This window comes from Falco cherrug, chromosome 13 (genome assembly GCF_023634085.1).
Source record: "Falco cherrug isolate bFalChe1 chromosome 13, bFalChe1.pri, whole genome shotgun sequence".
NCBI lineage: Eukaryota > Metazoa > Chordata > Aves > Falconiformes > Falconidae > Falco > Falco cherrug.
This window is the reverse complement of record NC_073709.1, coordinates 8,384,211-8,399,234: the sequence shown is the minus strand read 5'-3', so window position 1 is coordinate 8,399,234 and position 15,024 is coordinate 8,384,211. Positions and strand designations below refer to the sequence as shown.

At 40.1% G+C, this 15,024-nt stretch overlaps 1 protein-coding gene across 3 annotated transcripts in view; it reads right to left on the bottom strand.

Annotated features, from left to right (window-relative positions):
• SNAP25 (synaptosome associated protein 25) overlaps nt 1-15,024 on the bottom strand; it is a 66,272-nt gene that overhangs the window by 11,888 nt on the left and 39,360 nt on the right. For 2 of the 3 annotated variants that reach the window (XM_055725980.1, XM_055725978.1), the window contains 2 exons: nt 8,910-8,958; nt 80-197 (listed from right to left, as the gene is read on the bottom strand). In XM_055725980.1, coding sequence (XP_055581955.1) covers nt 80-197; nt 8,910-8,958 — 167 coding nt within the window. Of the gene's footprint in view, nt 1-79; nt 198-336; nt 455-8,909; nt 8,959-15,024 lie in introns of all 3 variants that reach the window. The other variant, XM_055725979.1, reaches the window with a different exon arrangement.

The following is a 15,024-nucleotide window of genomic DNA, read 5'->3' as shown; positions in this document are numbered from 1 at the left end:
GTGCCTAGCAAGGATGAGCTTCACAAGGCCTTTGGGATCAGCCTTAAGTGCTCAAAGAGATGAGGCAGGCAGCACCTACTTGTTACATGGACAGACACAAAGACCACAGAATTTTCCTAGGTCCGTCAAATTCTTTTCTGCTTCTTTCATGTCCTTATTGATTTGGTCCATTCCCTCTTCGATGCGTTCCAGTTGTTCTGATTAAACACAAGTATTTTATCCCCACAGAATGAAGCAGATGGAAAAGGACAAAGAAAAAAAAGACAAAAACTTCAGACATTCACTGTGACAAAAAAAACTGGACACCACATAGCAGAGCCGGTACCCAGTACCTACTTGTTACAAGGACATATGAAAAGGCCACAGCATTTCCCTAAATCTTTTAAATTTTTCTCGGCCTCCTTCATGTCTTGGTTGATATGGTTCATGCCTTCTTCAACACGATCGAGTTGTTCTGGTCAGGACAAAGGGATGACAGTGTGGAATGAATTGTATTTTTGTTTGTTTGCTTTTGTCTTCAACAGAACATGAAAAATGACCATGTAGAACTGAATTAATAATGACATTACAATGCATTAATCTGAGGTGATGCATTGCTGAAAGGATGTATGCTGCAATGGATGCCAAAGATGTTTTTTTACTAATATGGGAAGAGCAAAACAAAGGAGGAGTTTGTTTGAAATATATTAATTAAAACAAGATGTAATGATGTAGAAAGGAAGGGTTATAAAGTTCAAGGTCCAGAAACATAATACAATACATCCACTTACTAAGACACCAATGACATCCAAGAGAAAGAAAGATAGTGTTATTATTTTGCATTTATGTATGTTAATACAAGAGAAAAGGTGTCCTTCCATGGAAAATACTTCAGTTACTTATGCTTACAAATGCCTTGGAATTAGGTGGTTTGGGGCAGCATGATTGCTTTGATTAGTGAGTGAGAGAGCTGGTAGTAACAGTACCAGAGATGGAGCGAGCTGTTAAGATCTGTGTCCAAGTACTTGTTTTTCCAGAGGCTGAGGAAACTGAGACCTGCCACTTTGATTTGCATTGGATATTAATCTCTAATCCGAGTATGGCTTCAGGGCTGCTTTTTTTTCTGGTATGGATGCTGAAGATCAGGAGTAACCCCAGTGAACACAGAGCAATTGCAACCACTCCAGGAGCCTGATGCTCAGTGAAAGAGGACCACTGGCTGTGACGGTTTTTGCCTCTGTCCCCAAGGGATCTTACAAAAACAAGCATTGGGTGAAGACTCAAGTCTTCAGTGGGGTCACTTCTGCTTTGCTCCAGGGCAAGTTATGAAGCACCAAGCCCAGTAACCAGCCATATAGAGACACTGTCTCTCCACTGGCATCAAATAGAATTTGGCTTATTTCCACCTAAGGCTGACAATGATGTAGGGTTTTCTACTGACTTGGTAGTTCAGAATAATTTGATGTGTTAATTTCTTCACTATTAAAGCTGGGGAAAATGGCCTAGAAGAACAAAATGCCACAATGTAAAATTGTAGGAATGGATCCTCCTCTGATGTAAGTTAATATAGATCCAGTGGGGTCAGGAGTCTTATGTGGAGTCAGCGGTAGCAACAGCATTTTACGGGGGTGGAAAGCCTCACCATTTGTTTCAGGAAGGATATACCCAAATAAGTATTACACAGGATGAGAAAATTACTCCGAGTGTATTTCAGTTCATTAAAATTCATTTAATTTCAATTCAATTCATTCATTTCAATCCATTAAAATTTGTAACTGTTCCTAAAGAGGCAAAGTAAAGCAATCCCAGTAAAAACCAAATACACCCCTATTCCCTGTATTGAATAGAAAATATACAATCACAGAATTAGACCTGATGAAAGGACCTAAGAGAGCACTGGTTATAGGAGGCATTTAATGTCATCTCTGATGTTGACTGAGTCTTATCCAGAAGAAGAAAAAAAAAAAGCGTTTTAGAAAAAAAAATCATGTGCATATTGACATCAGTATAAAACTCCTCTTGACTAATTTGGAAACATGAATAGGCCTACTTTCTTACTTGGGTTTCTAATAACAATTGAAATTTAGATTTTCAAAGCTTTCTGGGGAATTTGGATACCAAATTCCTATTAAAATTAATTAAACAAAATAATTTTAATGGGAAATGGGCATCTCACCCCTAGAGGGCCGTGAAAATCCTGGCCTAAATTATTCAAGCTGAAATAATTCAAATATTGAACTTGTGCTCTTTGTTTAATTCTTGCATGAGGCTGGGCTTTGAGGAGAGCTGCCATGTCAGTATTGTGAGATTCATCTGCTTTTCAGCTGTCAGTTCTCATTCTCCTCAGCTGGATGTGCCTGCCTCCTGATACCACAGGAGTTTTTGATACATTTAGAGGATCAGGGTTACTTGGTACTGTCCTTTACAAGGGGCACATATGATGTGAGCAAAGGATTGAGAAACTAATAAGGAAACCTGAGAGACGCTGCACGAGTTCTGCCAGTTACACTGCTGAGCCAAGAAACTGAAATACAATGTTGGATTGGTTTAATGCACGTTGTGATTTTACATTTCAGTTGGGAGGCTTTAGTAGAAGCTTTGGTTCATGTTTGTAGCCTCAGTTGCCAATATCATCAGAAATGTGAGCATGTGGTAGAAGGTGATACTTCTCTAAATGCTCCTGCTCCTCACTAACTCAGGAGTGCCTGCTCCTGTGTAATTGGGCGCGTGCTCTTGCTCTGGGAAGCAGCTGTGTGAGTGTGAGTTGGTTTTTATGCTGGTTCATGCAGCATGATGGCAACTGCTAAATTTCTGTCATAGATTCCCACCATCTTCTTGTGAGAGCCATGTTGGCAGAGCAGAGCCCAGCTGGTTTTCAGGGCTGTCAGTTAAGGCTATTTCCACATGTATTTTGGCACTGGGAGGGACAAGAGGTACTGACTTTTCTTCCACTGATCTTGCAGCTAGTATTTCTCTATCTTGGCTGGCCAGTAGAAAAAGCCAGGTAAGACTGCAGGGATCAGTCCTAGATCTGATACCATTGATGGCTTTCAGTCTAAGCATGTTTCCTTGCTTAGATGCACATTCTCTGGAGCCAAGCATGTAGTAGGGCCTTTTGAACTTTCCTTGCCTGTTTCCTATTCTGTCTGAATAGATGAATGCTAATTGAAGAGTATATTTGACATGACTCAAAGAGTTTCATTTAAATTATAGCTCTCTCCAGGAACCTGACTTAATTTATCTGCTTCAGGATTTGTGTGTGATGCCTATGCTATTTCTGAATAGAAAAGCAACCCACAACTAATTTATCTTCCATTAAAGGAAACCTCATCAGTGTAAAAAACCTATGTCATATTTGTAGTCCAGAAGTCTGGACAGCTGGCTGCTGGTCCTGAAACCATTTACTAGTAGTTAATGTCATGGGCTGGATTGTTGACTGGTTTAAATTGGTGTAGTTATGCTGGCTTCATCGGCAACACCAATTTATACCTGTCAAAGATCTGGTCCCACCGGCACGGAAATAGATTTATAAGTCTAACCACAATTATTGAGGCATAAATATTATAGAGGAATTGACTTAATGGGGTCATTCTGGATTTGTTTTGGTATAACTGATATTAAAATCTGGCCCAGAATTAATCACTGCCCGTAAGAAATCAGATGGCTATCAGAAGGTTAATTTAATGTCTGTTTTCATCGATCTTTCCTGTTCCAAATTTTGTATTTTATTAAAAGTTTTAGGGAAGACAGTCTGCGAGCATATACTGCCATGAACCTGTGAAAATTCACACCTAGAAAAGATCATGTTTTTTATGCCCCATTTAGAGAAGCACTTCAAGGTCAGAGTTTAAACATCTTTTGATAGTTTGTTGCAGTATGGTTTGAATATACTACATCTATATATATGTTTATATCTTATATACGATACATAAGAGAATTAGTGTTGTCTGGAAGCAGACAACCACCAGTGGTATGTTTTATTGAGATTTCCTTCTTTTTTTTCTTTTTTTTTTTCCCTGGAAGCTCTGCTAATTATTAGGCCTTTTGGCATATTGATACCCTTTTTTGTCTGAGAATGTAACTTTGATTCAAATGTAGTGGCCATATATCTTCTTCCAGATCTTACAGCAAACTAATGGCATGTCTTAGGATACAAACAAGAATTATTTTTTTACCTGTATAGTTATACTTATGAATTACTTCTGTGCTAAAACTGTAGGCAACTGAGGGACCATAAGCTAGTCCTGTTAGTTATACTGTAGCATTGTAGCCCCTTGCCGGTGGGTCTTTGCCAGGATCTTCCATAACATCCAGCCTGGCAAATCCCCACTCTGTGACTGATCTGAGGAAGTGGCTGGGAGAGGAAAGCTGTAGCAAAGACATCCCTCAGCTGCTCCTGTGGTGTCTCAAGCAAACACAGCTGCAAAAGCATCTTGCACAGCATTGAATGCAGGACCAGGACAGGGCAAGTGTGGTGTTGCTCCACCTTTGCAGCTCCATCTGTAATTTATAACAAAAGTTTCTTGACTAGTGTCTGGGATCTGAGTCCTGTGCTTGAATGTCAGTTAAATGCCTGTGGAGAAGGGAACTGGCTCCTTGGCCTGGAGTATTGTGCAATGAAGCAATTTCCACGAAGGACAATTTTAATTAGAGAAGAAAAAAAAAAAAAAAAGGACACCTAAGAACACATTGTAATCGTAATTGCATACAAGAGGGCTGAATCTGAAAGAGAGTCAAAAGATTAACTATTTGCGATGGTACTCCATGATCGCATTTTCCATAAAGGAGAATCATATTGGAGCACAGTACATTTCTAGCACAGCCTTTTCAGAAATCCTGAGTCTTGACCTCGCTTTGCTGTGAAAGGGATTGCTGAGCCCAGGTACAAATGGAAGAAAGCTGGCGGGGAGTGCTTGTGAGCCCACATGTAGCTGGGCTAAAAATAACAGTAGACAAGGCACAACCTCCTTTTGTGGGGGGTTCATTTGTCTTTTGTTCTGCACTACATTTTGAACATAATTAATACTATTTTCCCTGTAGAACCTGGAATAGTTGATAGATACCTTTTTTTTCCCCACTAATTAGCAAACCATTTCTGACTGTGATCAGCTCAGCTTATAGGTGTTTTTGGAGCACCTCTAGCAACTCTGCTTTTAGCATCTGGCTGGCTGTCTATCAATTTTCATGGTAGCTGTTGAATAGGAGATAAGCTGGAGAAGGGGCCTGTGCAAGGGGCCATGATTTTGCTCTCTGAGGGAAAGGAATGCTAATTATCTTTGTATTTACTGCAGTTGTTTCTCCAGTGCCATAGAAGCAGATCAGCCATAACTCATACAAAACCGTAAAACTCACAACTCCTGCAAAGTTGACAAAGCAGAAGTCAGCTAGCTTGGGTACCATCACATGGTGACAACACTTTTGCTTGTGGAGTTGCCCAGTTATTCCAAGTTTTATCTCCATACTTCAATTTGATCTAGAGTGCAGATCAACTGGGTAGATTAAACTGCTCCCTATGTTTGCTGGTATTGCGGGTTGTGCATTTGCTGTTGCCATGGTGCAGGGAGAAAAATTCAGTTGCATTGACATTTTCTTTGTGGCTTATCAAAGTTGTGGCTATTCCTGTATCTTGTTTTAGATGAAAAATGGCTGTGCTGCTACTGTTATTATTGGAAAAGTTTCTCTCCTCCACCCTGTTTGGAATACAAACACAACATTCTTTTGTAATAAGCTGCATGAGGACATCATCAGACAAAAAAATGTCCTTCAAGGCCCAAATTTCTCTGCCTGCTAACACTCCCATGTGATGGGAGTTTCCTTTGGAGGAAGAGAGCTACCACTCTGAGACCCCTCCTATATCAGCAGTTCAGGTTTATCTTCATGTTCCTACTTGGTACTATCAGTTTAATTTCTGCAGTCTGCTTTTAACCAACATACATCCAAGTATTGGTATTTTTCTAAGTTAGCATGTTTCAAATACCTATTTAATGAAGCAGAGTTATTGCCACTGCTCAATAATCTTTTGTAGCATGACATTTTTAGTGTGAAAAGCAAATATTTTAATTTAAAGTGTTATGTACATATTTATATTTAAATAATTAAGGGAGCTGGACTCAAGGCCAGATTTAAAGAAATGTAAACATTATGGATGCACATAGGGTCTGGCAAAGACTTTTTCACTAATGGAAAAAAATCTCAACAAGGAGAATCTAACCTCTTAGCTCTTTCCTGTGGGCTCCCCAGGGGAAGAACTGTGTTGAACTGGTTTGGGTGACAATATCTGGCTCAAAAATTAGTAACTCTTGGTATTGCAAAGGGCCTACTCCAAAAGCCAATTCAAATTCCCAGTGACTTAAAAGTGCGCTAGAGGAGGTCTCTAGTTTTTATGGCAGTCCTATTCTCTGTGGAACAGGAGTAATGAAAGCTCTTGTGAAGGGTTATAACAGACTCTGTGGTCTGCTATGTGGCCAGCTGCGCTAAACAGTTCAGGCAACAGGAGCTAGCCACATTGGCTTTATCGTATAAATACCTAGTACTGTAAAATTATATTGACTTATTTCCTTTTATGATCCCAAAGACTTCTGCTTATTGATGTCAGAAAATGAGTTCTGCTTTGCATTATTTAGATTGAGATCGGATCAAAGAAGTTTTCCTTGTAAAGTCTATTCGACTTCAAAGCAAGCAATTTTGTAAGGAAACTTAGAAATAGAGCTTCAAGCAACTGCGGAGATTAGATATTCTGCTTGCCTCCCACTGGAAAGATCAATGTCATGTTTTTTGTATATTTTAACACCTAATAATCTTAAGTGACTTGTGCAGTCAGCTGAAAAGAGATCACATGGCAGTGTTAACAAATTATTTGCTTAATCTGATTATCTGCTGAGACACCCATCAGTTGCACACATTGCACTAATTACAGAGGGTTCAAAGTCATCATTAGCGTATCTTGCCCAATACTATAATTCCTTTATTGCTAAAATTAAAAAAATAATAATATCAGGAATTATTACAGCTACATATGGCTAAAATGGACAAAACTTAATTAAACATTTAGCGTAGTACAATGGTTACAATATACCCACGGTTTGTAGCATTGTTGTTTCCTTGAGAAACCCATACTGTATAGTCACAGGCTAAATTTGCTGAATCACTTAAAGCATGACCATAACCAATTTAAAGAGGCTCTCAAATTGTCTGATTCTTCTCTGTAATTATTGACTAACTCCATCTCTGGCCATACAATATACATCTCAGGTTTCACTGTCAATAAGAGTTTAATACTGAGTTCCCTGGACTTCAGCGAGGTCAGTGGGTCCAGTCTCAGCTCCTTGGCTCACACAGACGACTGTCCCTCCTAGCACGACTAGAGAGCTGGTTGGACAATTTTTGCATACAGAGGTTTAGCAATAGTAGAACTCCAAAATAAAAAATGAAATTCAGGGTTAAAAACAATATAAAACCCACTAGCAATCTGTGGAAAAAGAGCAGTTAAAGAACAGAAACATATTTTCCCAAGACTAAACACAAGGGAAGTTATCGGAACCACTAAAGTTTCTGCTTATCTACTTGTGAATTACATTGCAAGACGCAACTGGGTATTTATGGACTTTCTTTGACAATATTTGTGATTTATGTTAACAGTATAATTCACTTCTGAAACAAAACACATTATTTAGACAGGTGCCATATTTGTTTCAACATAAGTAACTTCTGGTTTTCTGTATTCAGTGATAGTTCTTTTACGGTTCAGAAAAAAAATATATTTGAAGACAACCAAATATTCTCTGTAATATTTTTCTTGTCAAGATAAATTGATGTGACAAGATTTGGTTAGATTAAATTCTTTTCCCTAAAGGGGGAGGTGGGGGGGAAGGAATGAGACATACATAGAAAAAGCAAATAGGAGAAAATACTTTCTGTTTAGGTCTTGTTACTACTTTCCATTCATTTCAGCACCAGTGAGGTAGAGACATTACAGATGAAAAGGGCCTGTCAGGTTCTTCAGTCCATTTCCCAACAATGTCATACCATTGCTTATAATAATTGCCTGGGCTTGATGAGTAATACAGCATTACCTCTGTAGAAAACATTTCCTAATGCAGATTTGTATCATGCCACATAGTAGATAATAACAAGGACTTTATGAGGAGTGGTTTGATATAGAGTAGCAAAAATTAAGACTCTGTTGATTTAACTCCGCTTTGGAGACACCATTTTGCTGATGCTGTGGATCTGCAGCAAACAAAGACTTATTAGCTTAGGGGGGGCAGGGAAGAGGGGGAGCTCCATACTTCTTTGTAATATTATGAAGGGCAAAAATGTAATTTCCTGGAACGTATTGGATATATCTAGCTCTGCCTTTGTCACTGTCATCCACAGACAGGAACTTGTCTAGGCTTGAAAGATCCTATATGGTCAATTCTAATGAGCTGATCATGTCATAGCTTTTAATCTTAAATTCCCGTTATCCTTACTGACATTTCTATTCAAAAAGCAACTGAATTTTGCACAGACTAAGCCTGTTTTGCCTTCTCTTGGGATGTATTTCTTGCATGCCTTTCATTTGTGGCTAAAACAAGTGAGAAAATTACATAGCACCTGCGTAAATAATGTTGGATTTTACACTTATGTAGGCAAATCTTCTCATCATGCAGCTGGATCTTGACCCCAAGCTTGCTGAAAAAAATGATGATTTGGATGAGTTCAGCCTGCGGCTCTTTTTGACATTAACGGGAAACAGATCAAAAGTAGTACAGACTCTTACACAGCTATTGTACATTCCTCTGTCAGACAATGAAGCTAAAGGCAAAGAGGTTTTGGGGTTCTCATGCACAACCACACCTCTTTTGTGGCCCTCATTTTCAGGATTGCACACAGTCAGTACAGTACTTTGAGAATGGTTATACTTCCTTACTGAAGCAATCTGAACTTACCTCCTTGCTCATCCAACATAACCAAAGTCCTGATACCAGCATCTTTACTCTACATCCCAATAGTGGTAGCAAGGTAAGGAGGGGGGCGGGGAGAAGAAAGAGAGAGAGAGAGAAAGAGAGATCAGTGAGGGAACACTCAGCCCTAGGTACGGGACATAGGAAGACAAAAGAAAAACAGTGAAAGGAATGGCAAGGTCATAAGGGGCTGGTGGCACAGTCTGTGCCTGGATAATGTATAAGGAGCCAAGTACTCTCAATTGTACCATCATTCCTTCAGGATTCACTGGGATACTGAACTGCCACAGAAAACACGAAGTCCTGGACCTTGAGATTAAAATAATCATTTTACATGAGTAGTTTCTAAAAAGAGTGGGTTCATCTCCAAGTTCTCTGAAGCAGAAGAAGGGAAGAAGGGGGTGTTGACATTGCATGTGTATGTTCATCCCACAGGAGAAACTCCCAAGGAAAACAGATATGACACAAACATGTTTGGGAAGGAGATATAGTGGTTTGTACATAGCCCTTGCAACACAGAAGTCAGAAAGCTTACCTACTTAGGAAATCCATTTTAAATCGGGCTAAAATTTAATAAGATTAAGCCACACTTTTTGGCTCAGAGATCTAATAGATATGGGTTTGAGCCAAGTTTTACTTCAGCCAACAGACACCTTTAGCAACACTGAACTTTGGATTAAGCTTGAAGGTCAGGTTTTTAAAACACCTACATGCTGAATCTGCCCCTGCTCCCACAGGTTAGTGGGAGTCTTACGATCAGCATTGCTAGATACAGGGTTTGAGCAAAGCCTAGCAATTCTGAGCTCCCACCTGCCTGAACTAGCAGCAGGGCACCTTTCACAAGAACAGTTTTTGCATGCATTATCATCACTCTAGGGTGTGATCAGGTGTCTCAGGTTTCTGGGATGCTGTGATACTAAGCTACATCACAGATCAGATTAGCTCCTTTTTAATTACAAAGGGGAAACTAGTTGCATTCTGCTTGGAGTAGTGATAACATCTGTGAATAATTAATGGCATGAACAATCTCCTGGCTGTTGCATGTCAATAACAGGTGAAGTAAGCACTCTGTAACCTGACAGTTTGCAAACATGGAGTTACCTGGACATGTGCAGCAGTAATTTAGCTTTATTGAACTGTAATGAACACAGAGCCATCCATACCCCTGTGAAGCAGATAAAGTTGGTGGTGTTGATTTTGCAGAGGGCAGGGGAGATGCCCACAGTTGCAAAGGAATGTGAGGAACAGAAACCTGGGGTCCTGACCGTCCCTCTTGCTTTTCAGGCCATCCTCCCTCTCCTTGAGGCAAATTAAGGACTTAATATTATCCTTCCTTCCAAATGCCCTGCAGACTGCCATCACTTGTCTCTTTTTCTGGGAGCAGTGGAGCCTCTGGCCATCAGCTGCCCAGTCCATGCTGGCAGGGTGCTCCCAGGCAGGCTGGCAGCAGGCTGCCCACATTGGCTCAGCTGCAAGCCTGACTCTGCCACACTTGAGGGCTGTCTGGCCAGTGCAGCTGGTGCTTCTCTGCTTTGCTTCAAGAGGATTGTGCTCAATTCAAGACACATATGAGATGCCTCTTGTTGCGCTCTCCTCATCTGCCTCTCTTTGCCTGCACTGCCATTCTTGTCTTTACTGTCTACATCGCTGTAGAAACTGGGAAAAATGTCAGATGTGTGCAGCCAGGTTTTCTCCCTCGTTTTAAAAAAACCCTGTGTGAGTTGCCAGGTGGAGACAAAAAGCCTCCTGCCTCTCCCCACGGTCTGTTGCACCCTACTGCCCTTGGGTCAGCTATCTGCCAGGTACCCAACTGCTGCTCTCTCTCCCTTCAAGCTCATACTGCATTTACTCGAATCCCAGCCAGCTTTGCAACCTTTACAAACTCAAGGTCTAAGATCTTAGATTTGCCTATTTAAAGTAAGGAAACTGCCTTTAATTATCTTACATTTTCTGTGGGGCAGGTGTCAGATCTGCTAAGCACTGGATGTGCAATAGCTTTTTATTGTGCTCTTTCTATGCTCTTGGTACCCAGGGATGTCTTACCCCCAAAGGTGTGCATGGATTTTAAAAACACATACCTCATGCAAACATAAGAAGGCTTCTTGGGTCCTGAGTCATCTTGTGTTTGACTAAATACAGTGCAGTCTGACACGGGACCCTTCTAAATACTGGAATCAGAAACCTGCAATTGGTGGTGTGATAGTTGTTGGCTCTCAGTGAATCAAACATAGTAGGGTGAAAAATGTTTACTGCTCCTTAACCCTCTGACCTTGTTTTCCTGCAGTTTTTAACATCTGAGCAAACTGCTTTTATGCAGCTAAGATGTCCAGTGACCTGAGTAAGACCTATGCTGAGAGATGAACTCAGCAATCAGACTTTATGGGTTGTATCTTATATTAAATCTTTGCACAGAGGGAAAGAGGTACAGTTTTCTTTTACTTACCTATCGGTGCCATTTACTTTTATCAGCCAATACTCTATCTCTTAAGAGCAGCCTGCCACAGTGTTAATACTAATGTGAAAATACTAAAGGGTGTGCATTGAATATACTTGTGTGCATCTGAGGTCTAATCATATTGAAGCTAATAAAAAGATGCTGACTGACAGAGATGAGAGGTGATTCAGACATCAAGTGACAATCTCCTCCTATTCCAAGCTTCTTTCAAGCATTGATTTTCAGCTTTTTCACAAAAAATTAACCATGTAAAGCCAATTTTAAAAAAATAATCACATTTGTGCATTTGAAACAGTCTAGACTTTCCTAGAAGTTCAGTATTTCCATTGTGACTGATGTTTTAGATAGCTCAAAACCAAACATGTCTATAAGAACTGTTCTAAAAATGTGCTCACCATCCAGATGTCTGAGTAGGAGAGAAACACTCAGTAACTGACCCTCAGTGACAACAGACTGAGCCATCTCCGGGAACTACAAACCCTCTTCATTTAAAGGAATAGAGAGGAAGATATGTGCCACACAAGCGGGGCCTGAACACAGACAATGTTGGCATTTTCTGCACTGAAAGTATCACAGGACACTTAATCTCAGTGGGAGCAGACACACTCAAACTGGTTGCTTAGTAAGTGTGTAAGAGAAGGTGACGAAGACTGTGTTTGCAAAATGCCAGCCCAGAAGAATATGTTTTACAACTACCAGTCATAAAACCTTGATAACAGGCTCCCAGAAAAGCCATGGTCAGGGCAGGGACCTGATGACCATGCTTTGATTTGCCTTGTCCTGAGGGCCCAGGAAGGCTTCCCACCCACATCCAGTGCTCACCTACATCAGTGAGATCCTACCTGGGAAACCACAAACAGGTAGAACTAAGAAGGTCTGTCTTGTTATGGAAATGTGTGCTGATGGTACACTGTCACCAGGATTAGTCTGTCTTTCTTTCTTTCTTTCTTTCTTTCTTCCTTTCTTTCTTTCTTTCTTTCTTTCTTTCTTTCTTTCTTTCTTTCTTTCTTTCTTTCTTTCTTTCTTTCTTTCTTTCTTTCTTTCTTTCTTTCTTTCTTTCTTTCTTTCTTTCTTTCTTTCTCTTTCTTTCTTTTTCTTTCTTCTTGTGCAAGGGAGGAATTTCTTAAGACCTACCAGCCCTTGCACAGGTGATCATCTGTTTAATTTGCAGCAAAATAAGGATTCTTTAAAAATGGGCTGCTTAGGGTAGTTCAGGCCAGAAAGAAGAAAAATGCCTCTTTCATAGGACTCTACAGAGTTCATGCAGTACATGCCATTCTAATCCAGGTCTTAAAACTATAACAGCCTTCTCTCTACAGAATTACTTCTTATTCCCCTTGTCTTCTTGTTGCACTTGAGAGAATTTGGACCACCGGATTTTTCTGTGGTACAGCAAACATCTCACACTCTTGTCCTTTAGAAGAAAATAGCACAGCATGAATTGCTTTTGTTGAGGCATTAAATTGACAGCTCTGGAGTTCCTCTGTTTATCCAGGAAACAGATACACTGTAGATGGTAAAATATATAATCTTTCCCATGCAGCCCTTGAACATACTCAGCCCTGACTCTAGGAATAAGCAGGTCAGCCAATGTGTCCTCCTAGACTTTGATTTCCATGGAGACTGCTGTGGGTCGCCAACCATTTTTCTGCAAAGATCTGCCCAACTTCGCACACAAGATAACCACTCAGAGCAGGAGACCATCACTTTCAACTTAAAAATGAATCACATTAGATGAAACAGCACCATGAATATAGACCCCCTAAAGTTTATGGAAGCTGATGCCCTTCAACTTTTCAGTAGCATTAAGCTCTAGTGTTTAGGTAAACCAACAAGGCGTACTGGTTTGGGTTCAATGTACTTTCTATGAACCACGTGCCCAGGTTCCCCACTGGATCACTAGCAAAGCTACTGATCAGAAAGACGGAATACATGATTTTAAAACTCTGGGCTTAATTCAGCTCTTGTATAACCTAAGTCTGTCAATGCTTCAGTGAAACCAGTTTAAGAGCATAACTGGGAACCCGTTTGGAGGCTTTAATTTACCTTATCCTCAATCTTCTGTAACAGCTTTTTAAACCCTTTTTTTTGTGAGGGTTTCACTCAGAGCAAGTCAGCAATGAAACATTCCCAGCGCTTTGGAGGGGAAATGCATTGCTATATCATTTCTTCTTATTGTTGTTATGTCACTTAATTTCCCAAGGTGGGAATAAATCTAGGAAGAAAATTGGAATGACTTCTCAAAGGGCCCATCAGTCCCTCCAGGAACACAGTTTGTTGCATCCTATCCATGCCTGCTACAAAAGCCAGCTACTCCAACTTTAGGTTAGCCCAAGGGGTGATCTTCCTAACAGTATAAGGGAATAATGTATCTGATAGAGAATCCAAATTCTAGAAATCGCTTTTTCTGCATTTCAGAAGATACCCTGAAAAACAGATCTACACTCTCAGTTATGTGAAGAACACATAAACTTCCACTTTGCTAAAAAGTTTTGCTTTAATCGATATGGATTATAGAGTTTGTTCTGAATAAATTAATATGGACAATTATGTACCAGGACAGGCTGACATTGCTAACAGTTCCCAGAGACATTAAAGAGAAGTGTCAACACCCTAAAGACAAACATGTGATCAAAGAAACATTTTTTAGTCATCCATAGTAATGCATTTCCTCAGCTCCCACTCCAAATTCACTGTCAACTTGTTAATGCTTCAGTGTCTCTCCGTAGCTGATTTAAAAGCCATGTTACTTCTCAGCCTCTTAATTCACCCTGTGGTTCAGATCCTCAGCTGATACAAATCTGTGACCCTGCCATTGAATCCTGTTTGCCTGGTGGTCATCTACTGCAATGACCCTCCAGTGCTACTCCACTGGTTTACATAGACAAAGGGGTCTAATCCTTGAGACCAAAATTATGAATTGCATCCTCCTGTGCCAGATGTGTATTTCTTTCTGAGCAGAACTGTTCCGATGGCTAATGGTGTCAAAGAGATTTTTCAAATTAGCTTTGACAAGCTTTGGACCAAACTCTAAAGTAATAGAATATTTTTTCTTTTATTCTTCAGACTAAAGGACATTTGACTATGATAATAATGTTGGGATAAACTCACTTCCCAATCACAAATGAAGGAAGTTAGTAAAATGGCATACTGTGTGTTCAGTGTCCTGCGTAGAGCAGCATCATGAGGTTATAAAACATTTTATAGCTTACTATTTCAGCTTTGATATGTTAGTAAATTTGACTGTCACCCCCAGCACATGAGAGGACAAAACAGTCCTGTCTGGATTTAAATGTACAAACCAGACCATTTGTCTGTATGTGTCGCTGAGTGCTTTCTTGCTGGGCTTTCTGCAGTACTGATCTAGTTGTCATTTTTTCCCTTGCTGCCTCATATCTATAAATCATCTATTTTTCCATCCTACAGTGACTGATTTTACTTAAAGACCATGGTGGTTCCACTGGAAGATGGTAGTAGACTCATGTCTTTTCCTTTTCATGTGTTACTCTGCATTTCATGAAGTCAGCTCAGAGGTAAAAAGCTTGAACAAGAAGGTCAGCTGCAAACTGTGTATTTAGTTTCACTTCTCCTGCCTCAGTTCATTTCTATTTTATGTTTTGGCCCAAACATTGCACAGCATCACCA